Here is a 26,354-nt window from a genome sequence, read left to right as displayed (position 1 = left end):
TTGTTGGCACAAATTTGTGTTACAACTTATGTTTTTGATATTTAATGGCTCGGAATACTTTTTTTACATTTAAGCACAGTTTCATTAAAGAACGAAACGAGCAACACAACAGTATATTATTGTTTTTCTTTCTTTATTACACCTTCGCTGTTGTACATAAATTGTGGAAAGCGCTCATAATTGGTTCAAGGGTTGGTAAAATGGTTATAGGATGTGCGAGTGTGTAAAATACTGTCGGATTATGTTTGTGAATGCAGGTGGCATACCGAAAATATTTTACACTCTTTTTGTGTGTTTTTCTTAAACAATTGGCTTTTAGGTGTCAAAAGTGTGTGTTTGTTGTGTTCTACCAAGTCACCTTCTCAATCAGCAATTGGGCCAACGATAGTGAGATAAATATGAATCGAAAAGCGTCTCGTTTCATGACAAAAAGCTTCATGCAAATGTTATGCTAAACCTGTGCTAGACAAATCAGTGCGGACATAACATGTTAATGTAAGAATAATCATGATGGTATCTTCTTGTATCTTCCTGTTCACCTATTGTTTGTTTTCGTCTGTATCATTGCGTATCTTTCTCATTGTTTCACAGGTATCATTTTGTCTTTTGTTTCAACTTTTGTAGTTTTGTTAGTTAAATGCTGATCCCTCCGCTCTCTACTCAGCAATTGTACATACGTTTTGAGAAAATGCATTGCAATTTTTTTCTTCCATTTTTGTCTATTACTAAACTATAAGGTTTACGCTGCACGTCTCACCTCTATTTGTATTTGAGTATTTGTATGTAAAATCTTAACTTTTTGGCTTTATCTGTTTTTCACTGTACAAAATTTCACACAAGCTTTTATAATTATAACATTCACTTAGACTAGTAAGTACAATAGATGGCGTGTAGATATTGCAACATTGCATATAAATAAACTTAACCATTGCTCTTTTGTGTGTCACACTATCATTGTTGAAAAGCAAATCATTAAAAACAATGCTTTTGCTTTTGGGCTATAATAAAATTGATTAATATAAATGATAAAATTGGCAAGTGCTGCTTTCTGAAAAACTTATTTCTAATATAGTAAAAAAACAAAGAGTATTTTGCTTACTTGCGAATAGCAGCACAACACCCAAAATCTGCTCTGCTGTCGATGTACTAATTAATACCATCTCTTTTTCTTTTTCTTTCTCTCTCTCTTCCTCTCTATTACATCTTTTGATAAAAAAAACCGATAAATCATACTGATTGGATTCCGTTGTATGTGTTGCAAATGTGTCACGCGTGTTGTTTGTTGTGTTGCTGGTGTCGTTTACATGGAACGCGGTATAACAATGGAAAACGAAAACAAATAATGCGCCCACCCCCATATACATGTAACAATTGAAAACTGCGTTCTTGCACTTACCATTCCTACACCCATGAATGCACATCTCTCTACGCCAACAATTAAAACTCATTTATCGGGCCCCCGAAACGATCCCCGGTTACTGGTACGCTGTAACAAAAAAAACAGCTCTTATGATGAGGACGAGGACTACGAACCAAACATAGATATCCTCGAGTCACAGTTAGATGATTGCATACTGAACGAGTGGTGAGAAAAGGTGAAAATAGAGTCGGCCGAGGACTTCGAGCAGGCCGAACGGGCCATTCAAGAACAGTTGAATCGACTCTAAAAAAAAACATCACAAACACAAATACACAGTTTATGAGATAACCGTGGGCATTACGGAAGGATAAACACATGGATATATTTCATCGAGCAAGGAAATTAAAAACACAAGCCACTTTGTTCATATACGAACACGCCGTGTAAAGCAGATAAAAATGGCAAGCCGATCCAACATACAAACGTTTGCAAAATGATAAAATAGAGCGTCGTAAAGAGAAAGAGAGAAAAAAAATGGCCGAAGGGGGGAATCGCGATACATTACAAAAAGCAACACTCAACAATGCTACTACTAGCGGATGGAACAACATCTTCATCAGTGTAACAACAGCTACCCGCTAATCGCTACAATCGCTACTACTATTACTATTGCTGCTACTACTACTACTACCACTACCACTACAAATACTACCATCTTTGGCAATATTAACTGGCATTATGAATGCAATTGGTTAAAAACTAGTAACTTCAAATTCAAGAACTCACCCGTTTTCAACTACTATTCAAAGAACGCTTTTATAGCTAAAATGTCAATGTGTTAGTATATGTACGTACTGTAAAATTTATAAAATTATAGCTTCCGTTCTGCCAAAAGCTCTCATGCCCCAGCTTAGATCTTTATGTTGAGAAGAAGAAAAAAAAGTAACAACAAAACACTCGGGAATTAACATTTTGCGGTAACGAACGAAATGACAGAACCGACAAAGCGTCATTTTGCAAAGGATTAAAAAAAAACAAACAATTTTGTGTGATTAAATCTAAATAGTTACCATGCGCTCAACACTGTTAACAATTACAGCATATTGTGATGCACTCGCAACTTCTACAAACAGTGATTGGCGCAAAACGTAATGCGTAATTATCTGCTTTCTTATACGCTCGTTGCAGGTGTTGCCTCTGTTTTGTGTTACCAAATTAAACTACTTGTCATATCATAATCATACGCCCCCCCTTCGACTACGTCATAATATCACTAAATTTTGTACATTTTGGAATCATTTCATAGGTTTCACGAGCAGCGAGCGTATCGTATCGGCATGCACAGACCCAACCATCTTCAAATGATAGGACCAGAAAATATTGTCTAAAAGTAGTTATCCAAAAAACGCGGATTTAGCGAACCACCAACACGTATCTGCGGGTGATATTTGTAGTGTAGTGAAGCGAGGGAGATTCGTTTTTAGCCAACCAGCCACCAAGAAATACATTGTGAGGTATACTTACTACCTAAATTGTATTGGTTTAAGGTAGATATAATTGCCGGTAGTTCGAACAGTCCGATATTAGTAGTTTTTTAGCTTTTTGTTGTTGCTAGTAATAGACTTATGACGCTAACATGTTAGTAAAACTCGAACGGACAAACTGTATGACCGAACAAGTGAATTGTTTGCATAGTCTGTTGTTTCTCCATTGGGTGTACTCTCTTGCGTTTAAGTGAACCAATGCACGAGCAGTAACAACATTCATCAGCTACTTTATGTTAAGATGTTTCGTATAAGCTTTACAACGGTGCCAAAATAATTGTTTCGTTACGTTTTTAGCGTTATCTATTAGGTGTTACACTTGCGATAACTTCGAGAAAGATGAAAGGTATTGATTTTTTATGTACATGTTTTCTTAAGTGTCTCTCCCGCAGAGATGGGATTTTTGGGGCAGCTTAATTGAGATAAGCATTGCGCGATAGATTCGTAAGCTGTCATTGTACGCTGTGGCTTGCGTGCACTAATCCGTCCGTGCGTACAAAGATGTTCCGCACCGAAAGGGTTTTGATTGGAAATTTTGTGACATCTCGTGACAACGTACATCAATCGTAAGCTTAATGCTTTTCATGATTTAATCTCGCCATTCCCCTGCCATGATCGATACCACCACTGCAATCGTTGTGCGCGCCGTTGGCTAAACATCATCCAGGGTTTTTCTCATCGTGCTACTTACTCATCTCTGTCATCGCTTCACCAGGGACATCATTGACATCGAACCCATCGTATTCTTACGTACGGCGATCATCGATCGTCGGCAGCATAATTCGTTTCACTTTCACCGTAACCAAGATTCATTGTGGTTCGAATGGAAATGTAGAGAGAGAGAGACATACATAGAAGCAAACAGTCATAAAATGACAATACAAATACAAATACAAGTGCGTGGAAAACGGTACATAAACAAGTTTGCCATTGAAAAAAAAAAAAGATTCTTAAACAAATACTTCAGAATGAATGTAAAAATTTCCTCTCAGTTTGTGTATTTCGAGGTTCGTTGTGCTGTTCCGTTTTACCGTACATTTAAAAAAAAGCTCCGTTTGTCACCAGTATAGCCGGACACTAAAGCGAACTGTTTAAATTATCCATAGGAAAAACAGCGATGACAGTGACGACAGTGACAGCGAAAAGATCAGCCTCAGGATAAGTTGGCGCGAGCGGTATTTACGCAAGCGACGCAATAAGAAGAAACGGCGATAGACACTAGGCGCCTCCATCGTTCGTACCATCCGTGTTCCCACTATATATATAAAGCCGTTCCTACATCCTTATGATCCTCTGTTCATCCTCTATCCCTTTCTTCTTCCTACTTCCTTCCTTCCCTAGCGATGTCGTCTATCGTGTCATCTGTAGTAATTGAATGACGAAGAAATGAAAATAGAAGAAAAACTAATACATAGTGACGCAAACGGATTTCCTGTAACAGACCGGTGTGCTAGGCGGATTAGTTCTATAATCAAAACAAACTAATTGTTTATGACAAAAGGATGAATTTGTTGGAAGGAAGAAAAGAACACAATGCCACAGCATTGTGTAAACAAAGAAAGAGAGAGGACATATTTTAAACTCAGTGTCAACCGGATCAGTCAGAAATGATTGATAAGCGCGATATTTGTTCAGTGTAGACATCAGAAAACAACAAAATTAACCGATAACCATTTCATTGCAAAAGAGGTACGTGACTGAGAGTAAATGTGAACCGGAGTAAGCAGTAAACCATATAACTACTCAATGTGACGGTGTTTTAGGAAACTTAAGAAACATTTTGTACTAATCTAAAAAATAAAAAAAAACACAGTGCATCGGTGTGCAACCATGCGCATGCTGGTTAATTGCAAATTTTAACCCAGTTTAAAGGAATTGTAATTGTAAATAGAAAGGAACAAAACCGCAGTAAACTGGTTGAGAAGATCGTACATGTTCCAAATCAAATCTTTCACATAGAAGCGAAATGGGGATGAATTAATCTGAAGCCGACTGCATAACGTTTCTGTGAGACATATATATATAATATATTAGACATAGATACCACTCGAAACGGAATTTAGCAAGGAAAAAGAAAGCGCATATCTAGCCTATAATTAACCTGTGTAACTCTTATCTAGTCCAGTTATATTTGTGCTAAATTTCTAACTGCTAATTCTGCAAATAAATATAAATATATATTCTTACATGTACTGGATACTTTCACATCAAATTCTATGCGCGGTCGATACTAAATCGCTATCAAAATCGATGTGTTCCGGAGTGAGTTGAAAGCAGTTTTAGGTTGCCTTGTATTCAAAGGACTAGTTAAATAATGAGACACATCTGCTTGTAGTTAAACATCTTCTATACAATAATAACACCGAAAAAAGGATACACGGTTAAGGTTCTGTTAAGCAGAATGAAACCTGTTTGACAAGAAAAATAAATCCTGAAAATGAAGGTGCACGAGATTTGGTGGTTCCATTGTTAAGTTTTGTTTTTTGCTCCTTATTCGCGCGGTTACGTTTGTTGGAGAAAAGGTTTATTAAAAGCGCACGATTATTTGAGCTACTTTTCCTATAATTCACAACATGAGCTTATTACTTGCAAACGGTAGCATATGTTTCGTACACAATTCGTTGCTGTACATTAGCAAGAGTTAATTTTTTGCGTAATGATCGGTACAATGTTTTTTCGCTTGTAGACACTAAAACCCATGACTAAACTGGATATTCAGACACATTAAATGGTAGCTTGCTGATGAGTGGTGTCGAGCAAATCTCCTTTGCAGCGAGACAGTAAAACATGATTGTAACCCTACTATACTAAGTGATCGCAGCTAAACATGACACCATATTTTACAAAGAAAAGAAAGCAAGCAAAATTAAAAGTCGTGGAAAATTGGGAAGAAAAACAAAGTTGAAATAAAAATAAAAGTACATAGAAAAACGTACCGCAAGGAATATATTTGAAATCGGCGATGCAAAATTTAGCGGGTGGCAAGATAAAAATGAAAAAAGGGTGGAATTGTGGCATAGACGCCTGTTGCCGTTAATAAGCTAATCGAACCCGATTACGCAGGCAAGGTGAAAACAAACGCGAAATAGAAAGAACTGAACATTATTTAATTTTTGTGAGTAACCGTAACAATGTAGAGCGTGTGAAATTAAGGAGAGAAAACAAAATAAAAAAACGCATTAATCTTAAGTAAATGGAAATGTCAAAAAGAAAAACCCATCTTTCAGGTAGTAGCATTTGTAAATTGCTGCTAAAATAGAACCTCCTACTGCCGGACGAGATCGGCTTGCCATCATACAAAACACGTGACCGGTCAGGATATAGGAGTTTAGTATTTTCTTAGAAGTAAGTGTAATACGTTAAAGAATTTTACCATTTTTTTGGTTTTCTTTTAGATTATTGCGGAAATATAACAGGATCCAGAAAAAAAGATGGTCTTTGTGTAGCGGTAGTGGAAGTAGTAGTAAAAAAATAAACAATGAAAGTAAAGATCGATCGACGATATGCGTGTAAAGGCACTATTGTAATGTTGTGCTTCGATCGTTTGAAGCCCTTGTGTTTGGATGTAAGAGATTTACTTTGTTTTACTTTTTTATTTAAAGAACTAATTTCGATTGTTTGTTTTCATATGATTATTTGTTTGTTTTAGTAGTTTTTACATTATTTATAACTATTCCACAATTATCAAACAAAAAAACCCCTTTAGCCCTGTACGGAAATAATGATTAGGTGTATATGAGACGGAGAAGAAAAAAACCCAACTAAACGTAAAAATGAAAATAATTTCGAATGTAACGGCGTGTTTACAATACGATAAGATGGAAACGCAACTGTAAACAGAGACGATAAGAAAAAGGACGAGGGAATTTGATAAAACCGATCTGTGTAAAATTGATCGATAAATTATTAAATTATTTAAAAGCGAAATTTCTTAATTCTTTTATATGTATTGTGTGTGGAGAAAATGTATTGAGAATTTAATGGAATAATAAGATATGCTTCGAAGTTTCGTATACTACTGCATCATGTGTTAAAGTTCGTTGAAAAGGGTACTAGAATCAGGTGGTACGCGCGTCCTCCGTCGCTTTTCCGTGTCTCCTTGGCAACGGAAAGCAATGTAACAAAAACCATTCTAGCACCATTCAACGACCGAACGTGCTGCAGTAGAACCAGCAGTAGAGCTGGCGAGGAATAAACTTGACTTTTCTGGAGGCGATTTTGGATCCGACCTCTTTCAAGATTCTTGTCTAGGTTACCGTCGCATTCGTCCATCCGTTCGGAGTTAGTCGGAAACGCGGAACCATCGTTGTGCTTAATCGATAAAAGAATCCACCTTCGTTTGCGTTCCATCCCAGGTATGTATGTCGGTGTGGAGTTGATCGGAAAATTCAAGGTTGTCAATATCATGGTCGGGTACTCATCGTTTTCCTACTTTCAGTTTCAGTTCCCGATCGAACGTCGTTGCATCTGGTCGGTCGTGCGGTGTTGTTATTCGCTGCTTTCAGGATATCCTTTGAAACATTCAGCATCGTGGCTTCGTTCGGGCGTGCAGTTAAAATGGTAGTGCAACCAGATCGCGTGTGAATTATCGCAAATTTATGACCTAATTTTTGGTGCCGCAGTATTTGAATTCCGCAGCAAAGAGTGAACCTGTTCCGCTTGAATAAGAATGTTGCGCAAGTTTAGAGTGATACGAACAAGATTTGGTTAGAAGGAGCACTTCAATCTAACGGCTTTAAGGGGGCACCCCGTATGGTGTGCGTTTGCTACCGCAATGAACACATCGAAATGGCTTCCGAAACAGCACCAGGAGGTGATCAAGCTGTTCGAGCAATCGCGCCAATTGGAACGAGAGCTTCGGATACTGGGCAAGAAGTTTGCCACGGATATTAATATTGATCTGCCCGACTACTATGTAAGTAGAAGAGGAACAATGGAGTGGTGCCAATCCCTTGATGTCTCCGAACTTTTGCCAAATCAGCTGTAAAGCATCATGCCGAATGATCTATACACCTAGCCCCTTGTGGTATCGATACGTTACGCCATAGGCAATGGATTGCACTTTGAGCTAGCGAAGTTTTTGAATGTCATTGTAAGGCAACGGTTCCAATTTCCTTCATCGAACCAAAACCTTGATATTGAGCTATTATCAAGTGCAAAAGCTCAGTGTGAAACGTTGTCTTGGTGGGTATTGGCTGGCACAGGAAGGGAAGCGTTGATTGATCAAAAAGAGCATGACGATGGAAAAGGAAAAATGAAACCAAAAAAAAAAAAAAAACGGTCGCGTGCCGTGCCGAGGTGAAAATGAAAAACAAACATAAACGAACAACCACTAAATGCACAAAGCGGCATGAGTTTGTTGATTCTTGAAGAGGAACGAACAAGGTTAGGAATGGCAAAAGTTTCACCATTAAATCATTCCTTATACGAATGAATGGTTGACGAAGAAATTCATTTTGCCATTGTTTCTCTTTTTCAAAGTATTAGATAAGAATTTGGTTAGAATTCTTGACGAACATTTAGAGGCGTAATTCGTATGATAACGTGAGACAATTTTTCGCTGAATATCCCCAACATTTTCATTTTAAAATGAAGGCCATCATTTGTTAGGATGGGTTACCATCCTATGTCCTAAATTAAACTAAAGCAAATAGTCCTTTCAAGCCAGCAATAGCATTTAGAAAAAAGGCCCATCGACTACCTTTCTAACTTTCACAAAACATCCTTGACCCAATACTAGTCGAGGTCTGAAACAATTGAAAGGAAAGAAGAAATTGAATTATTGTTACATCGATCATAATGTAGTTGGCCAACTTTATTTAGACTTTTGGATCCCTTTGCCGCCCCTTAGGTTGGCCTCGAATGTCTCAATGTTCGAAGTTCATTGAAATAAAACGCTCGTGTTTGTGTAAAAGCACTGTAAGGCGAGAGGTTCAGAATGTCCTTTGAATAGCTTGAAACCTGCCACTCGGGACGAGGTTTCAGTGCGCAAAATCGGTCCTGCCTTAAGTGTATCTACCGACAGTGAACGAACGTGACGTTTTACGATCGGTTGAACCGGAATGCCACGTGGTGTAGGCTGACTCCAACTATATTTCCCTGTTCCGCCCCTGTGCGTTCATTCATTCGTGTATTCATATGTTCAACTCTAATACGCAGGAATTCGAACGGTTGCTACAACAAAGTCGCGAATGCTTCGAACGGTCCGCCCACGTGCAGACGCGTTTAATACGTATGTCGGCGTCATCGGCGGACAAAAATGTGGAGCGAAGTTTCTTCAAGATTTTGCTGAATCGAAAGGCACACCTGATACGGCAGAACTTGCGTAAGCGCAATCTTCAGCTGATATTTATCATCAACAAAATGGTAATGCTTGATCGCAGTCTCGATGTGATTGTCTTTCTAAGTTAAGCACCTATTTCAATGTTTGCATATTACCCAACAGATCAAGCTAATGCTCGCCGCTACGTATACGTCGGAAATTGTCGTCGATGGAGCATTACTGCTGTGCACGCTCCACAACGAAAGCGTAATCTTGGCTCAAAAGACAACACAGGCCCGCACGCAAACGAATGCACAAGTGTGCAGCAATTCTTTCCCTCCCTTAATGTCCACTCCGAAAAAGGTCGACGTTGGAACGATCCTGCAGATCATCACGAAACAACGTGCCGAGGATTGCTGCAGTACGCTGATCAACTGTCTGCTGACCACCTGTAAGGGTGCATTGACGGTAGCGAACGAGGAGAATGAATCGGACACCTCGAGTGTGGAAATTCTGCGCGCCTTAACGACAAACCTACAGGGATCGGAAGTGGGCAAACATATCGATCCAATACAGGAGGAGATGAACGTTCGGCGTAAAGCGAGTGTGAACATGATTTCGAGTGGAGAAATCCACACCCGTGGTAGAGCCACACCGGGCCGCAAGGTGGTAATTACGCCCATCATCAAACCGGAATCACGCGAACTGGACGAATCTGAGCATAATGTAAGGTTCGGATAGGTTGTTTTCGATGAGGATTTCCGTTCCAATTAAGACTTTTTATTTCGTTTGCAGGATCCGGCAATAAATTTCTTCGATGAAATGGCCGCCGAAGCAGTGGCGTACAACTCGATCAACTATCTTGTCAATGAACCGGACGGTATGGATCTGTTGGAGAATTTGATTGCCGATGAGGAAATCTTTGTAGCGAACGTTATCATGAAGGTGATCAAATACTGTCCATCGGCATTTGAGCGAGAGCTTACCAAAGCGGAACTCATCAAATGGGTCAATCGCGGTACTCGGGGACTTTGGACGCAGGTTGGTGGATCGTTGGAGCACGTTGTGCTCTGGTGGAGTTCTTCGCCGTTGGCCTGTCGGCCAGCGGCTTGTGCAAAATATTTGCGCGATTGGCTATCGCTGTTACAGCCAGATGAAGCACCGGAACCGATACTGTCCACGCTAAAGGGATTGGGTGAAACACTCACGGTGCATGTGACGAGTACGATTTGGGACAAACAGTTCCGTTTAGCGGTTGTTTCTTCTAGCCTTCCGGTGGATTTTCCCTTCGAAGAGGGGGAATTTTGTGGAAAGAATGTGATTGTAAGTACCATGAAACACATGCTAGTCGCTAGTAGTGGAATTATAATTCAATAATCTTTTTTCCGTTTCTTAATTGCTTGCAAAGGTTGAAGGAACAGTTTGTGGCAAAGTTTGGAGCGAGTTACTGTACCAGTTGGTACAACTATCGAACACGTGTGACATCGGAACTATCGCCAACGAGCTACCACTGGTGGAACAGATTCCGGTTCTGCATCGGCTCGATCATTCCATTCATTCTATGCGCATCTGGGCGGCCAATAAGGCACGATCGCTGTGCACCGATTGGAACATGATGATGTTCTTCAAGGTTGTCCACAGTGATATAGGATTGTGTTTGGAGCAGTTACAGTACATACGCGTGCCGGAGTTGGCTGCTGACGATCCACTGGAAGTGCAAGTGCAGGTTTGTGTTGCGCTGCGGGCAAAACTTGTATCGGAAATCAAGGAAAACATCATCAAGCTGAAAGCGACCTGCACCGAATGTATCGATGTGCTAGCCGCCGTCTGTCGTACTACGAGCCTTGCATCGCTGACGCTTTGCTTTCCGTACTTCAAGCACTGGCAGACGGAAGTGTTACAGGAACGGGCCAACGAATATGTGGCCTATTTTTTCAACCAAATCTATCTGCCTGTAATACAGGCGACGAAAGACATTGAAATACTGAAGCTAACGCTAAAGATCATCTGTGAAGCTTGGCTCGATCATATTTACATGAAAAAGACCAAATTCAGCAGCGCGGGCGCATTGAACTTGCTGAAGGATTTCGACGGTGTCGCCGAGTGGATCAATGCTTGTGAAGCGCTGGATGAACGGTTACGGGAAATTTTGGCCCATCATGAAGTGCTGCGAATGTGCGAAGGTGTAGGCAAACTACTGCTCCGGAAACCTGAGGAGACAATATCCATTCTGCCAAGTCCATCGAAAGCGGGCAAGAAAAGCGATGGTAAGTGTTCTAAAGCTAAGCAGTAAATAATAGCAATCTTGAATGTTTTACCCTTGTTCTTAGAAACTGCCGACGAGAAAGCGCCACTGCCACCGGAAATGTTTGTTCCGAATCAAAAGCGTTGGTTGGAGTTGCGGGCCCGCGATCGACGAGCGGTCAACCTGAACTGCCTGTGTCTTTGCGCGGGAATGGACGTATACTAATGGCATTCGTGTGATTTTACTAAGCCTAATAATTAAGCATATGGAATTGTTTTGAATCATCCACTTTTTTAAATCATTTATATTCGCTATTGTTTAATGTTTAGACATTTCTGCCGTCCGATTTAAGGTTAATATATAGAAATAAAACTAAATTATTAGCACAAAAAGTTCGTTTCAAGACTTACATTTCTACTCCACAATCGATTATATTGGTTTTAATCAGATAAGATACGTTGAGGCCACAAAAGATGCACAATATCGCATGTACAAATTTGAATGGATGACATACAAGGAGGCGCGACCGTACGATGGAGTGCATTATGCTGTTTTGAATTTGGTCGTTATGTGTGACACACCTTGCACGTAAACTGATTATTTTATCTAGTAAACTTTAAATATTACGAAACTAAAAAAATCAGACGTGTAATAAATTTCTACAACCTTTTCTTGAAATATTTTACAAAAATTTGATTCGCTTTCGAGGTGTCATGTTGACAGCATACCCGGTTTGTTTATGACAGCAGCGTTTGACGTGGCTGGAGAGCAATCGACGTGGATGATTTCGTTGCAAACAACAAACCCCGAACCATTTGCAAGCTCGCCGGGATCAGCGCTGTTTCAGTACATTACTAGTTTTCCTGTCGTACGTAGCAAACAAATACACCGTCATCATGGTAAAGTTCGTTTTAGCATCGGCCGTGTTGTGCTGCGCATTAAGTTACGCTGTCGCTAGCACCTGCTCAAACCCGGAGGTGAAATCTAACTTCTACTCCACCACGGATGCCACGATCGTTAGCCAGATTGGTTTTGTAACGGAATTCACGCTCAAGTGCTCAAACGCCGGAGCAGAAAAGCTGCCCCTGTTCGCCGAAGTACTTGGCAAGTTGGCTCCTGTTGTACGCATCGATGAAAACAAGTATCAGGTAAGCAACCGAACGAGCACCTCTGTAGACACGCGCTCTGAGTTCCGTTCGGTACACTGATCAATTTCGTCGATAATGATGTGCTTTCAGGTCAGCTGGAATGAGGAAATTAAAAAGGTCAGCAGTGGATCGTACGCAGTGCGTCTGTTCGATGAAGAGTCCTATGCGGCTGTACGCAAAGCCCAGCGTGCCGGCGAAGACATCCAGACGGTGAAACCACTCACGACCGTTACCGTAAATTTCTCCGGCGCATACAAGGGACCATGGGTTAACTCGGAAATTCTCGCTACCGTGCTGGTCTTCTTCGTCGCATACGTTGCATTCACGACACGGTCTAAGCTTATGGCGTAAGGCGTACCACCATCACACCGTTCGTTCGCATTTTGTTCCGGTGCCACCGGTCATCGGATCTGCCGTACGCTTTTCTTTCATCCAGGTTCATTTGCTTCGTACAATTTCATCCGCACACAAGTCAGAGATGTGACTCCCTTGCTCGTTAACGAATCAGTTGGCACATGTTTTAAATGTGGAAAAAGCACCGCAAACAATCACGCACCGCCGCCGTCATTCTCGAGAGCAACTCTCACCGGAACGGGAGGGTAAAGGGAGGGAACTGATACGAATCGGTGCAACAGCCACGTTCACACTAGCATTCATTTCTAGAGACTGAACCATGATTACCTACAGTGAATAAAAGAAAACCATTTGTGCGGCTGTCGCACCTGAAGATCGTATACTGCAGTGAAACGGGGAATCTGTTAAGCAGTGGAAAATTCGAATATCACACGAAACCATCGAAAGACGACAACAAGGGCAAGAAGGTAAGTAATATTATAGTCCTTTAGTCTTTATTTTTTATTCGTAACAGTGAAATGCCAAACATGCCACTACCGTCAACTGCTGGTTCACTTACTACTTTCGCCCCATTCGACGATCGACTTTGCATGACGAATGCTTTCCTTTTTTTGTGTTTGAAGCTTCAAGCTTTCGTTTCCAGCCAATTGTCCCTTACGCGCACATGATGAGAATGTTACATCCCACTATTATGACCATTTGTCGAGTTGCGCTAACAATCCTATGGTTTATTTTTTTTAATGATAATTCTAAGAAGTAATTCTTAAATAACCTGCGATTATGTACGGTAACAGCGCTAACATAAGTGTATGGATCGATCGATTCATACTGGGTATCTTCTCACTCACGGCTCCGAAACCGTTCGCTGTAATTCGGCATGAACTGAGATAATGTTTTTTTGTTTTGTGTTCGCAAATTTTCGTCACCCTGCTCCCACTTGTTCACTACGTACGATACTATTTTATGTCGAAAAAGCCTCTGTATATTTGACTATAATTTGCCCTTCGGAAACTGTTAAAACGTTTGTCTATCTACACCGTTAGGAGTGTTTGGTTTGCTTTACACATTTTCTTTCCTGTTGTTCTACATATGTGGTTGTATCGATATTCTTTATGGGCTACTACTTACAGATGTTCGTCCAACAAATTGTATTATCAAGTCTTAATGGAGAAAGTTCAGTGGAATCAATTCAATGCGCTTCAATGGAGAGATACAAAATGACAGTATTAAAACCATGCTTCTGGCTCGCTGTTTTAAGTCTTTTTCAACATGTTTTATGTTCTGTTCTCTTACCACGACAATGTGAAAATACAGAAAGATAATACTGAAAAGGGAAAATAGCATTGAACGATCGTCGTCCTTTCGTGTGGTTTGCTATTAAGGGAGGAATTAAACGATGTAAGGGATTTGGAAAACTTTACGCAAGTAATGTATCCGTAACCTCGTTGTTTGCTAGCTATTGATATCGGTTTCCCGTGTTTTTTTCTTCTAAATTTCGACCGTTATGATGCATCGTTTTATCGCTTTCCCATGCAAAATTGTTTCCGATACATCTTTGATTTAAGATATGCGTTTAATCGATGAGTTAGAAAGGGTTTCTATGTATGCTTAGTAGAGATGCTTTCCGATGCTGAATTTTAATCATTTCCATCAAATACATAAGAAGAAGGATCGTCGTGTCCCTATAATCGCTTCGCACAAGTATGTAAAGATGTAGCTTTAAGTAAATTTTATTTAATGTTCTTCTTTCGCTGTATCGCTTATGGCTTTTCTTTGTATGGAAATCTTTCCACAAATGGCGCAGTATCGTGCTGTGTGTTTTTAGTTTATCGTCGATCATTTGCTAGTCTATTTGTTGTATTTTTGTTTTGGAAAACACCACTGATCCATTAACAACGACTGGTTGTGAAGTTTTGTTTTCTTTTACGTTTCGTTCGTTCTTTCAATTTTTGTTCCGTAAATGGACGTTTCACTACGAATACTGCCGTGTATTTACATGCAGAGCCACATTTCCATTTTACCAAGTATGACACCCACAATTCAATAGAATGCGCACTAATTAGCCGTCTCGTATTTCACCCTCAGCGTACCACCATTTTGAGTCTTCGAATGGTTGAATAGTGCAAGTGATATAAAATTCCCAACATATTATTTCATATGAAGAAACTGTTGATTTAATGATTTAAAAAGCATATGAGTTGCTTACACTAACGATACACTTAATTCGGCCATCAGCTTTTAGAAGTTTTCATCTACTAAAACCGAACTGTAACGCACAATTGCTAGTTTTGGACGAAATGTTGTCCTCATTATGTGTGATGAAGTGTGAGTGTGATGAAATTCTACCTAGTAACGATAATATCCTTCGGAATGGTCTGCCTTAGAAATAAATAATGAATATGAAGCAATTTAATTAGAAAAAAATTAACGAAAGATAATATAATTTGCAACAGCAACACATACAGCAATTTATTGCTAACAGAAAATATTTTATTAAAATCGTTTATCTACAACATAACACGCGTTTGCGGCAAAACAATTATAAAATCAATTTTAACATACAAAACTGAATCTTTCGAGCATGATTGTTTAACACTTCTTCTTTTTTGCAATTATGTTATTTTTAATCGTATACGAACACAACGGTAAATAATAGCTATAAAACAATAAAAATAATTGGAAGACAAATTAGGAAGGTAAACAAGAGAAGTTAAAACTATCGATCAGCCGTGGCTACCGTTGAATAGAATGAATGAAATCCATTTTTCGTATCTTCGTTCTGGCAAGAAAAAAAAATGACTATTGCAACTGTAATTGCAAGCGCTACCAATATATTAATCAAGCGTTTGCGTTCTTTTCTATGTGTAAATCCCTAACAAATGAAATCCGCTTAAAAGAAGTTACAGTTGACACCGTGCCACCTCTGTGTGCTTGGAATGGATGTATTGCGTGTATTGCATTATTGCTTAAAACAAGTCCCTTCTACTTTTCTTTGTACGCTTTCATATGATAGTTTTGCTTAAGGACGATGGTTTGCATACAATTAAGTAAACGTATGTAAATAACGCATATAAACAGTGCCATCGCTCTGGTGTACACAATTTTTGTTGTTATGCTCACCCCGCCTGAAATGTGTTCTTTAGTGATACACTAAAAGAAAAATTGTAATTATCATTACAAAGCAAATGAACCACTGGTTTAAATGGTTCGGATCGACGGGATTATGAGTTCCAGCGTCCGATCGCCGTCCGATCGCATTGCCGTGCTTGTTTGTTTGCTTGTAGCTAGCTTTTTTTCCCTTTTCCATTCTGCACTGGATTTATTGCACTATCTCCGGGGTTCACTGGTTTTGCGAATTCAAGCTCCAGGCAGCAAATTGTTCCTGCCATTGAGTATTATCCTGTAACGGGTAACAAAGGTTTAGTAATGTATACTTAAACACCGTTGAGAATTTAAATTCGCTTACGTTACTCACCTTTTCACTCCACTCATGGGTGGTCATGTGCATCTCGTCAAAGTCTGCAAAAAATATGATTGAAAAGGAAAAAAAACCGTAACAGCTTCATAGCATGATGGCGTGATAATGTAAGCGAATGTGCAAGTTCTCCGGAAGAAAACATGCCGAGGTAAAAAAGTATTTAAAATGGTGCAGAAAAGGAAACACATAACGTTTATCAATTGAAGAAACACACTGTTATTGATGTTTGATCCGAAGTTAATTTTAGTTTTCTACAATGTTCACTTGTAATTGAATTGTTAACACATTGTTAGCAGTAGTAACTGTATTCTATTCTATTCAGCAGAATAAATTAAATGCTGGTTCCGTTTATGTGACTCTTTAACAATCCCTGCTTCATACAAATCACTCCTCATTAGTCCGTTTTAATTAATGATTATTTTTACTATATTACAACATTTACTATAAAGGTTCGTCGCTTGACGAACGTTTCGAACGGGTTGTTAGTAGCAAAGAACGATTATCGTGCTGCTTTTATGTTGACCTATACATGACAGTGTGTATATGTGTGCAGATTGGTGCTCGTATCATTCATTCCATTTAAACTACAAAAAGGTTATGCAAAAAGGTACATAAAATTGTTCGAAAAAACACAAAACAAACCGAACGGAACACTGGTTGGTGTGAGACGAACACCATGCCAACAAGTGCGAACACAAACAAGCGATGGGGGAGGAAACGGTTTTTTCGATCACTATTTGCTGCTTCCGTGCCAGATTAATTGAATAAAACTGCCACAGGGCAGGCACACACTGGCTATAAACGCTAAGCTGATATCGTCGAGTTTGTCGAGTTTTTTAACAGCAGCAGGATCTTTTGCAGTCGTTTGAAATTGATCCTGTTTTTTTTTGGTTTTTTGGTGTCTAATTTCAAACAGGGAGTTTTGTGAGTGTTGTATGCTTACCTAGCGAGTGGCGCATTGTGTGCTGCGACGAAGCGATACTGTCATCGTCGGATCCCTCTGAAAAGTAGCGCATCGGCGGCTTATGTACGACGCCGGGCGGAAGATGTCCTTCGTAGTGCGCATAGAAAACTGAAGTTCCCAACGCACACACACACACACACACCCCGAGGATCGTAGGGGAAGATATAGTAGGTGGTAGTACGTATATGTGCGGGGAAGATGATGATTGTTGTTCGTTATGAGTTTGTAGTAGGATAGGTTTTGTTAGTTTTATTTAGTATTTAGCACATTTGTATTGCGTATTGCGCGGTGTTTTCGTGCCAGTTGTGGCCATTTGCATTGCCAATCGGTGTTTGGTGGAGGTGTTGTTGGTGATTGAAGTGTTTAATTGTCGCAATTATTTCATCAAAATTTCGTTGCGTTCGTGATGTTTTTGCAGGTTTTTGTTGTTATCGTTGTTTGTGGTTGTTTTGTGAGCGTTGTAATCGACGCGTGTATTGTTTCAGCATGCGTGTAAGAAAGTAAAACCGATCGAAAACCGATCATCGTATTAAGATCGACCATGCGTGTAATATAATTGTGTTTTTCATTGAACTGAACCAGTGTTAAAACAGATTTTTTCAGATTAAAGTTTTAAAGTGTGTGCGTGTAGGTGTAGGTGGGTTATGAGATGGTGGATCATGATTAACGGAAGGAGAAAGGAACCGGCATTACAAAATAATAACAAGAGTATTATTATTGGCGGTGTTTTTTTTTGTCAAAAAGATTTTGCAATTTTTGTTTTTCTACGTCGTTGTAAAAAATTTATGGAATAAAAAAAGGCCGTAAAATTGTTCTACTTTTCACATAATTGGTGTCGGCGATATGGGAATATTTTGTTTTTATGGTTTTTTTTTTCGAAATAAATGGTAACAATAAAATGATTCTATCGCTTTAAACAAAAACAGCAACTCAAGATCCAAAAACCAAAAAGCGTGAAGTTCACTTTTCTTCTCTGAACAGAAAGCGAAAAATAGCGATTAAATATTAGACCGAGTTTGAAATACTTCAAAAAGAGCAAAAATAGCTTTCCTGTTGCTGTAAAATAAGCAAATTAGAGCAAGATTTTGTGTTTTTTTTGGCAAAGATGAGAAGAAAATGTGTGAGTTTTCGTGACAAAGTTTACAATTTGTGTGAACAATTTCATCTTGCTAAAAATGTTCTGTTCTGTTTCTGTTTCTGTTGTAGCAATTTATCCAGCAGTCCCTCTATATCTTTATTGCAAAGGATAGGTGGTAGTATATACAACCCCTCTGGCTCTCGCACTCAATCCGTTGCTGTGCACCGTGCGAAAGGTCAACCTAACGCGTGTGTGTTGCCCCTCTACCCACGGGAGGGTTGGTCGTTTATTATTCGGTGGGAGAATGTGGATCAGGCTGGCGGTTTTTTTTGGGGGAAACTTTGCTCTAACGTGCACTAAACTCTGCGCTCCTTCAAGAACGTTGTTTCCGGTGGGGATGAACCTAGAAATCAAGGATGGAGTTTTGGAAGTACTTTTACGAAGAAGAAAAAAACACACATGACCACGGTCATCGGTACGGTCAGTAGCCCATTACAGTGGACCGTAGTATGGAAGGAAGCATTTGCTGGTGAAAATGTTTTTACTGAAGAAGAGACATACGCCGCAAATACACGTATAGCAAGTAACATTCCTAATGCGCACATTGACGGGCTCGCGAGATGACAGTACAGCGCGCTTACCTCTACGGTACGGTAGTAACTACTATGGCAGAAATAGAGAACGAAAACATGGCGCAGCGGATACATTCAAAAAAACGTGTACACCGACAACACTATGTAGCAAAGTATGGAACTGATCGGTCGCAAGAGTGAACGGCTTCGTGCAGAATAGCAAAAAAGAAAAAAAAACACGAGCTACACGAGTTGTCACATCGAGATAGTGCTAAGTAGTAAGGAAGCGTACACATTTGACAAGTAGAGATGACATTAAAGCTTTTCAAGCTTGACCTAGTATGGTCTCTGTTAAAAAGCGAGCTTTTTTGAGAACTAGTCTAGTATTGCTTCAGATGTGTGACTGATCATGTACTGCATTTGGCCAACCATTCAACTGTATGACGAGTTGTGTTTTGTAAAATTGGACACGTGTACACAAACACACACAGACACACCAAACACACACACACATGGTTAAAGAATGAGAAGAATTATTCCTAAAAATTTAAACAGCAAATCGAGAGGAGATAAAAATACGCTTACGAAACATGAAGAGTTAGGAATGATAGTAATTAAGAACGCAAATATATAAAAGAATACATACAGATAGTATATTAACATGGAAAATTAGCTTGAACATCCAGAAATAGATAAAAGATTCTCGTACAGGCAGAGATAAGTGGTATGAAATCCTATTCGCTAGGATTATTGCCAGAATAATTCACATCAAACATAACAGCATTTGATTGGAAAAAAAAAGAAGTCGAGTGACACATAAACACACAGTACAAAAGAAACCCCAAACGTGATGCATGATTTTCGGGTAGACGAAAAACAAAGAAGGGGGGCAAAAAAACACAACCTATGACTATTGACCATAAAGTGGTGCAGTTCTTGTGGGACGGCTTGTGGGGACAGACAGAAGACATTGAAGTGCGTGAGAGCGTATGCGTTTATAAGGTGAGTAAGGAAGCGAGTCGATGAGGAGTTCGTGCGGTACCTGTGTTAAGTTCGCGCACCAGCGAGGACATTGCGGTGGATACGGAATCGGCCGCGTAGTGCAGATCCGACCGGCCACCGGCCGGCGGACACGCTCCTGCGGCATTCGATCGCGAGCCAAGCGGACCACCATTAATGCTACCATCTGTGAATAGCGTTCGGAAGCGAAATTCGAAAAGCAGATCGAAATGTTTTTTTTTCACAGCGAATGAGGGATGCCAACATATGAACGTAAAGAGGCAAAGGATATGGTTTGGGTTTTGTGCCATCTCGGAAATGTATGGTAACCGATTCGACAGAAGCAAAACTAAACATGATTTGCTTTATTAAAAATGACTTTAAATGTAAGCGATGAAGTGACGATTTCCAAGACAAATAATTAATAACTCGATGAGTGTAAGTAAATAGAAAGCAAAAACTAAAGTGGTATGATGTATAATAGTTTCAAATTAGTCAACAAAACAAAACAAAAACAAGTGTATAAATTATTAACCAAATATCCGACACCGATTAGAAAAGTGAAAGTTGTGTGAATTATTGTTGAAGTTGAAAGCGCGTAAACAAACATTCATGTTAGGATGGAGATGCATTGCACACGATATGCAATCACAGTAACAGTACAGACGCACAACGAGCAAACAGAACAAAATAGCAACTGTGGATGAAGCAATTGAAGCGAGCTTTCCGGTTTATTTTTTGCTAAAACATGGCGCCAAGTTTGATATTTTTTTTTCGCTTTTGGCTCGCAGCGAAGGCATTTTGATAGGGTATTGGCAAGGACATAAGTCATGTGAATGGGAAGGCAAATAGGTAAAAATATGCTGGTTTTTTTTTTGGCTAGCAGAGCACAAACAGATATGAATATATTTGTACAAAATGCGCTACTCACTGTTGTTTCCATTTGGTGCGTATCCCCGCATATCCATACCGCCGGGACCCATGTGCGGATCTTGACCATGCATTACAACACCGGGTGGAAGCATACCGGGAGGCATATTTGGTGGCATTCCCGAACCACCGGGGTTCATCGGTCCCTGTCGCGGACCTTGATTTGGCATTGGTGGCCCTAAAACACAAATCAATTAGTTTGACTGCAGTACAACAATTTAGCTTTTGCTATATAATTGCGAACGTACCCTGCGGTATTGGTGGACTTTTACCCGACCGTGGACTAGAGTTGGGAGTAGAGCGAGGACTCTGTGTTTGATGGTTTTTGAGCATCCGCATCAGCCCCTCGAGCTGTGCCATTAGCTGACGGCGCGAATCCTGCAACGCTCCAAGATGACCCTCGAGTTCACCCTTTCGTTGTCGCAGTGCGCGCAGCTCGTTCATCAGGGCAGGACTTTCCGGTGCGACCTGTTCGGCTTCCTGCTGACGGCGCAGTTTCTGTATCTCTCGCATTATTTCCTTGTTCTTTGATTCAAGCTGCATGATCAGTTCACGCTGTGCCCGTGAACTGTCTAGCCCTATCTGTACCGGATCGGGCGCTGATCCACCTGGCTGTGAAGGATATACAGAGGGCCACACGGTGTGTGAGAAAGTGTATTTCAAGCGGGACACCTGTGTTTAATGAAACATACCGTTCGTGATTCCTGTGCAAGTCGTGCTGCATATCGCGCGATCAGTCTGTGCTCCTCATCATTAGAATTAACGGCTCCACGCGTTCCTGACGTTCCGTTGCTGTCTAGCGATAGTCCCGTGGCGCTGCGTGATGGACACAAGTGAATAATTATTACAATGCTTCTAGTGAAACGTGACAAAACATCAAACTAGCCATACAAACACGATTATCGCTTACCGTGAGTCAAGTGTACTACTGCGATCGTACAGACCCGGTATGCCTCCATCCGGAAATCCATTGTGTGACGGCAGCGGTGATGGTGGAACGATGTGTGACAGGTTGAGTGTTTTCTCCGGCTGCTCCGGAAACCGTGGTAACGCTTGAATCGGTTTATCTGGCACACAGCGGAAGCTTTTGCGCAGCGAATGGCCAATCTGCTTGCTGGGACTTTTGTAGCTCGAATATTCCTTCACCTCGTGATCGTTCTGATGGTTTAGTGAAACGCGTCCCTGCCAGAAACAGTCCTGACACAGCTGATACCCATGGCAACGTTGGCAACGGTAACGGAAACCGGTAAAGTTTTCCCGCATGCACACGGAACACACCGTCGGATGCACGACGGATTCAACCGTAGCGAGCCGATGTAGCAGCGGCATCCACACGAGACAGGCAGGTCCCGGTTCGGTCATGAAACCCGCCATAAAATCATTTACGGTGATTTTGTTTTCCACCGGAAAGATTTCCGTCTCTAGGCCCTCTTTGTAAAAAAAGGTTGGCGATTCGAAGACGGCTGCCGGAAGCGCCAGTACTTCACGTAGGAAATCGCCCAATTTCCAGTGTATCAGCTGGCCAGCTCCGTCGGAGATTTGTGAGAAAATGTCTACCCGGGGATAAAGGGGATACAAATCAATCAGAAAAATCAAATTGTCTGATATCAGCGAGAAACGCTCGTTGCTACTTACATCGCAACTTATCGACCATCTTGCCGGCGCACATGATCGCGAGTGCTACCTTAATGGAAAATACACGTATTTTGCCGGAATTGTCACCGGAGTAGGCCGCCAGTAGCCAGTTTAACAGCAAGCTAGCCTTGGAATCGACGTGTACCTGCTGGGTCGGTGGCAGTCGTTTATTTAGATTGTGATACAGCGACGATACGAGCGTCTCGAGACGGCTGACGCTGACCTCGTTCTGGGGCTCGAGTGTATTCAGTCCATTTTCGCGGAACGCTTCAATTACGTTCCAGATGTCGACCAGATGCACTGTGCTCGGAAGAGCCGGAAATAAGGAACAAAAAGCAATTAGGATATTAGGAATTACGCGCCGGGGGGACACACTGAAGTGGACCACACTGTGCACCAAAAATGCATCACTTACAGTTAGTCGACTTTTGTACGTATCGTAGCTTGCAGGCTGTGCGATAGGAGGCGAAGCGAATCGTGTCAAACGATTGGATCTTGAGGTCCTGCAGCATCGCAACCCGTGCTTCCATCGGTTCCATGTTTGTGTGCGGGTTGGTTTGCTGGTGGTGGAATGGTTTGAAGTTTATGGGGAGTCCTTTGCTGAGGAGGTTGGGTTTTTAACAAATATCTGCAAAAAACACAATAAGAAATTTTATTTTATTATAGGTTGTTATACCTATTTTAAATGACAATATTTCGTATTCCAATCCCGTGATATATACACCTTGAAGTTATCCTATTAACCTTCCTCATAAAGAATTTATTTATATGCTTTACATTGCTTAAAACTGCAATAAGTAAAACATTTGGTTAGAAACTTTATCGTTAGCCTATCTGTAGCCTATCCAACTCTGGGACACAGCAAAGGGAAGGATAGAGCTGGCCGGTGGACAAGCCGAACTGACCGAACCTTAGAAAAAGGTTGGGAACAAGATTGGTCGTTGGACAAGCCGAAATGACCGAACCTTGGGGAGAAATGCTGGGGGAAACCCGATACAACAGCAATACTTAAATTCATCGGAGAACGCCAGTGAATATCTGATGGTCGTTACCCGTCAAGGACTCAGAACAGATTCAAAGGCTGGGCGTTTTATAGGTATGAAAAGAATTTCTGATTCCAATCGATTGCCGTTAGAATTCTGTTTATTTATTGAAATGGTGAGTCTCCCCATCAGCCATAGCGCTGTTATTGTAGCGCTGTCAAGCTATTTGATTTTGATGATCTTTTTAAATTTGCTCTTCTTGCCTTTTTTAAGGCTCCGTGGCTCGTAGGCGTCTTCTCCTTACTCCCACCATTTTGCCTACCTGGCAGGCGTTATATCTTAATAATACCTTCTACTATGAAACGTACCGAGATTAAATTAGGAATAAATTATAAAAGTCTAACACCCAGACGGCCATTGGGGCATTATAAAAAAGTTAATATTCTTGATCGTAGGTGTAAGAAAAATAAATAATTGTAAAGGCAAAAGACAGCTGGCAAACTTCGAACATTGAATTTCGCCCATTGTTTCACAAGTTTGTTCGCGAATTAAGAAGCTTTGTTTGAATTTTGTTTTCGTGTAGGTATAAAGGTTGGTTGGAGGATTATAAATAGCAAAGTACCTCAATAGCTGATTAATTTCGCCCAAGAGTGATTTAAATATAACCGTTAATGATTTCTGAGGGAGTGCCAGCTGAACCGAAGCTTTTTAATATGATTCTACTTACAAAAGTAATTTATTAAAGTTCATTTATTTGGGTTAAAAATGTTCTGCTGCATCTTCCATCAAATAATTTCTAATTTTCATACTCTTTTCATACCAAAATTTCCCCTCTTCGATGGTGAAGCGTTAACGGTAATTCAAATGGAGGCGCCTGGTACTTGGTACATTACTTTAAATCTCTTCCTCGAAAAAATATGCAACCGTTTCAAATACCGTGTAAACGATTGATAAAATATATTCCAAATACCCTTCGCGTTCAATTCAGAGTACAAAGAGTACGCGTAAAGCGTTCGTTTCGAAAATATTTATTTTCTTTGCATCGATTGCTATTGCCGTGCCGCGAATGTTCCGTCCCCATTCAGCCGTGCAAAAGATGTGCTTTTACATTATCAAACATTTCCATTTCTTCAGTCCGTCTAATATATCGCCATTATCGATACTCACTGTGACCCACCCTTCGAATGCTTCGGCTTCGAATATTCAACCGTGTATCGCGCGCAGGGAAAAGGATCTAAAGAAAACAGAATGATTCGACGGCGATAGAAACGTGGAAAACAGTGGCGCAAGGCGCATTGTTGTTTGCGAAAGAATTTACCATGGAACGATCGGCGGTGGCTCTGGCATGTTGTTAAAATGTACCCGTGGAAAAATAGACCCATCCAATTACAACAATTGGAGGCGTAATAAAATAAGCTTTTTCCTGTCACGCCCCAGCAGCTACCGTCTGGCGGTGCAACGCGAACCGGACGGAGGGATGAGGACAGTGAAAACAATCGTTTGGCGGAAAATGTCACGCGACATTCGAATTAAGCTTGGGGACGTGATGATAGCCTGGCCCAGGCTATAAGGCACTCGGTCACCCAAATTCTAATCACACACAGAAATACACTCCCAAACCACCAAACAATGTGCCGTACTGTTGAATACAAAAAGAAAGAAAGGGAACTGAGAGGGAAGGGATAAAGTGTTGTTTTTTTTTGTTAACCAAACCGACGCGACAATGAGACAACGAACGAGTGACGAGGTTACCGCAGTTTACTTTTCCCTCGCTCTTTTATAATAAGGACTCTCAGCACGGAACACGGTTAAAGCTGGAAGGTATTTGAAGTTGGAGTAAAGATTTTCCTTCGTTTCATTTTTTTTGCTTTTGAAGCGCAAACATACCACCCTCCGCTCCCCGTTATCGCGCGTGTTTTTGTTAGAAGAATCGTGTTTATTCGGCTTTTTCCTCCCAAAGGCAGAAAAGCATATTTGTTTGGTGCTTTTCTTCTTTACTCTCTCACATTTTTAACGCTTATCACCTTCCATTTTCTACCCCCAGTTCCCTTCCCCCCTTTGATAAGGTCAATTAAGGGGGTCATAACTGAGTACTAGAGTTCGTTCTACAGCAAATGGTCAGGTTTAGAAAGCTGCTGTCTCTTAAACGGTTTTAGAATCGGTTTATAGTGCTGCTGGCTTCATCCTTACCGAAAGCATATAGCGAAGAATGTTTCCTTACAAATCCTTACAATCAGACCCGTAAAAGTTTTATCACGTTTTTACCATTTGTTTAGATTTTCCATCCTATTTTCGCTGTTGCTGGTGTCACTTTTTAAATCCCATCAGTGTGCTGATGTTGGGCGGGTGTTCTGGGACGGTCACGGATGGTCGCGTTTTTTCAGTGGAAAGCTTTTCCTTTCCGCCCATCGTTTCGGGAAGCGTTTTCATAAGCAAACAAGCATTCGAAAGTAATCCATTGCACACGCGTTGTGAAAGGAGAACGGGGGAAACCACCATCTGGAAATGTGAAACGCTGCCAGTGTAAAGTGGTTTTTCGACGACGAAAGGATTCACATTTCGGCTAGAATAGCCTATTTTGTGGAATGTCACTCGTACAGCGTTACGGCGGAAAGCTGGCATGGTGATATCGTGTTTTAATATTTTCTACGAAAACGAGACGATTAGCAACAGATGCCAAGATGAATCATGGCAAATTATGTGTGTTGTATCGTGCGGGTGGTTAAAGTTGGGTTTAAAGTTTTGCTGTGTCCATGTGAGAAAACATTATGAGATACGATGAAACGTAGAACATGCTGTAGA

General features: G+C 40.7%; 4 protein-coding genes across 21 annotated transcripts in view; 3 read left to right on the top strand and 1 right to left on the bottom strand.

Annotated features, from left to right (window-relative positions):
* Positions 1 to 6,831, top strand: part of LOC125764292 (uncharacterized) — a 46,158-nt gene extending 39,327 nt beyond the window's left edge. For 8 of the 14 annotated variants that reach the window (XM_049428403.1, XM_049428393.1, XM_049428402.1 and 5 more), the window contains one exon: positions 4,011 to 6,831. In XM_049428403.1, coding sequence (XP_049284360.1) covers positions 4,011 to 4,119 — 109 coding nt within the window. In that variant the 3' untranslated portion in view covers positions 4,120 to 6,831. Of the gene's footprint in view, positions 1 to 1,504 lie in introns of all 14 variants that reach the window. The other 6 variants (XR_007418450.1, XR_007418453.1, XM_049428394.1 and 3 more) reach the window with 3 other exon arrangements.
* A 119-nt stretch (positions 6,832 to 6,950) lies between these two features.
* LOC125764302 (uncharacterized) lies at positions 6,951 to 11,803 on the top strand. The gene is made up of 6 exons (XM_049428430.1): positions 6,951 to 7,819; positions 9,064 to 9,270; positions 9,350 to 9,892; positions 9,962 to 10,489; positions 10,575 to 11,433; positions 11,497 to 11,803. Exons 1-6 carry the CDS (start codon positions 7,679 to 7,681, stop codon positions 11,634 to 11,636), a joined length of 2,418 nt encoding a protein of 805 aa, XP_049284387.1. The 5' UTR covers positions 6,951 to 7,678; the 3' UTR covers positions 11,637 to 11,803.
* Positions 11,804 to 12,159: 356 nt separating this feature from the next.
* On the top strand, positions 12,160 to 13,293 carry LOC125764366 (translocon-associated protein subunit delta). The gene is made up of 2 exons (XM_049428531.1): positions 12,160 to 12,559; positions 12,650 to 13,293. The coding sequence occupies exons 1-2, from the start codon at positions 12,308 to 12,310 to the stop codon at positions 12,908 to 12,910; spliced, it is 513 nt and encodes a 170-aa protein (XP_049284488.1). The 5' UTR covers positions 12,160 to 12,307; the 3' UTR covers positions 12,911 to 13,293.
* Positions 13,294 to 16,210: 2,917 nt separating this feature from the next.
* Positions 16,211 to 26,354, bottom strand: part of LOC125764306 (dystrobrevin beta) — a 38,810-nt gene continuing 28,666 nt past the window's right edge. The window contains exons 2-11 of one of the 5 annotated variants that reach the window (XM_049428440.1): positions 22,985 to 23,197; positions 22,570 to 22,869; positions 21,845 to 22,487; positions 21,627 to 21,750; positions 21,183 to 21,546; positions 20,936 to 21,112; positions 20,048 to 20,191; positions 17,335 to 17,463; positions 16,389 to 16,432; positions 16,211 to 16,313 (exon numbers count right to left, since the gene is read on the bottom strand). In XM_049428440.1, coding sequence (XP_049284397.1) covers positions 16,254 to 16,313; positions 16,389 to 16,432; positions 17,335 to 17,463; positions 20,048 to 20,191; positions 20,936 to 21,112; positions 21,183 to 21,546; positions 21,627 to 21,750; positions 21,845 to 22,487; positions 22,570 to 22,869; positions 22,985 to 23,108 — 2,109 coding nt within the window. In that variant the 5' untranslated portion in view covers positions 23,109 to 23,197 and the 3' untranslated portion in view covers positions 16,211 to 16,253. Of the gene's footprint in view, positions 16,314 to 16,388; positions 16,433 to 17,334; positions 17,464 to 17,589; positions 18,837 to 20,047; positions 20,192 to 20,935; positions 21,113 to 21,182; positions 21,547 to 21,626; positions 21,751 to 21,844; positions 22,488 to 22,569; positions 22,870 to 22,984; positions 23,198 to 26,354 lie in introns of those variants that run through there. The other 4 variants (XM_049428441.1, XM_049428442.1, XM_049428443.1 and 1 more) reach the window with 4 other exon arrangements.

The sequence above is a fragment of the Anopheles funestus genome, chromosome 2RL (genome assembly GCF_943734845.2).
Source record: "Anopheles funestus chromosome 2RL, idAnoFuneDA-416_04, whole genome shotgun sequence".
Taxonomy (NCBI): Eukaryota; Metazoa; Arthropoda; class Insecta; order Diptera; family Culicidae; genus Anopheles; species Anopheles funestus.
The sequence above is the reverse complement of the archived record's forward strand: the minus strand, read 5'-3'. Positions and strand labels throughout refer to the sequence as shown.

What these genes read in the sequence shown, in the direction of transcription:
- LOC125764302 (XM_049428430.1), top strand. Translation starts at nt 7,679, where the DNA reads ATGAACACATCGAAATGGCTTCCGAAACAGCACCAGGAGGTGATCAAG. An exon ending in TTGATCTGCCCGACTACTAT is followed by an intron (nt 7,820 to 9,063) that starts GTAAGTAGAAGA and finishes TCTAATACGCAG; the next exon opens with GAATTCGAACGGTTGCTACA. An exon ending in TATTTATCATCAACAAAATG is followed by an intron (nt 9,271 to 9,349) that starts GTAATGCTTGAT and finishes ATTACCCAACAG; the next exon opens with ATCAAGCTAATGCTCGCCGC.
- LOC125764366 (XM_049428531.1), top strand. Translation starts at nt 12,308, where the DNA reads ATGGTAAAGTTCGTTTTAGCATCGGCCGTGTTGTGCTGCGCATTAAGT. An exon ending in TCGATGAAAACAAGTATCAG is followed by an intron (nt 12,560 to 12,649) that starts GTAAGCAACCGA and finishes ATGTGCTTTCAG; the next exon opens with GTCAGCTGGAATGAGGAAAT.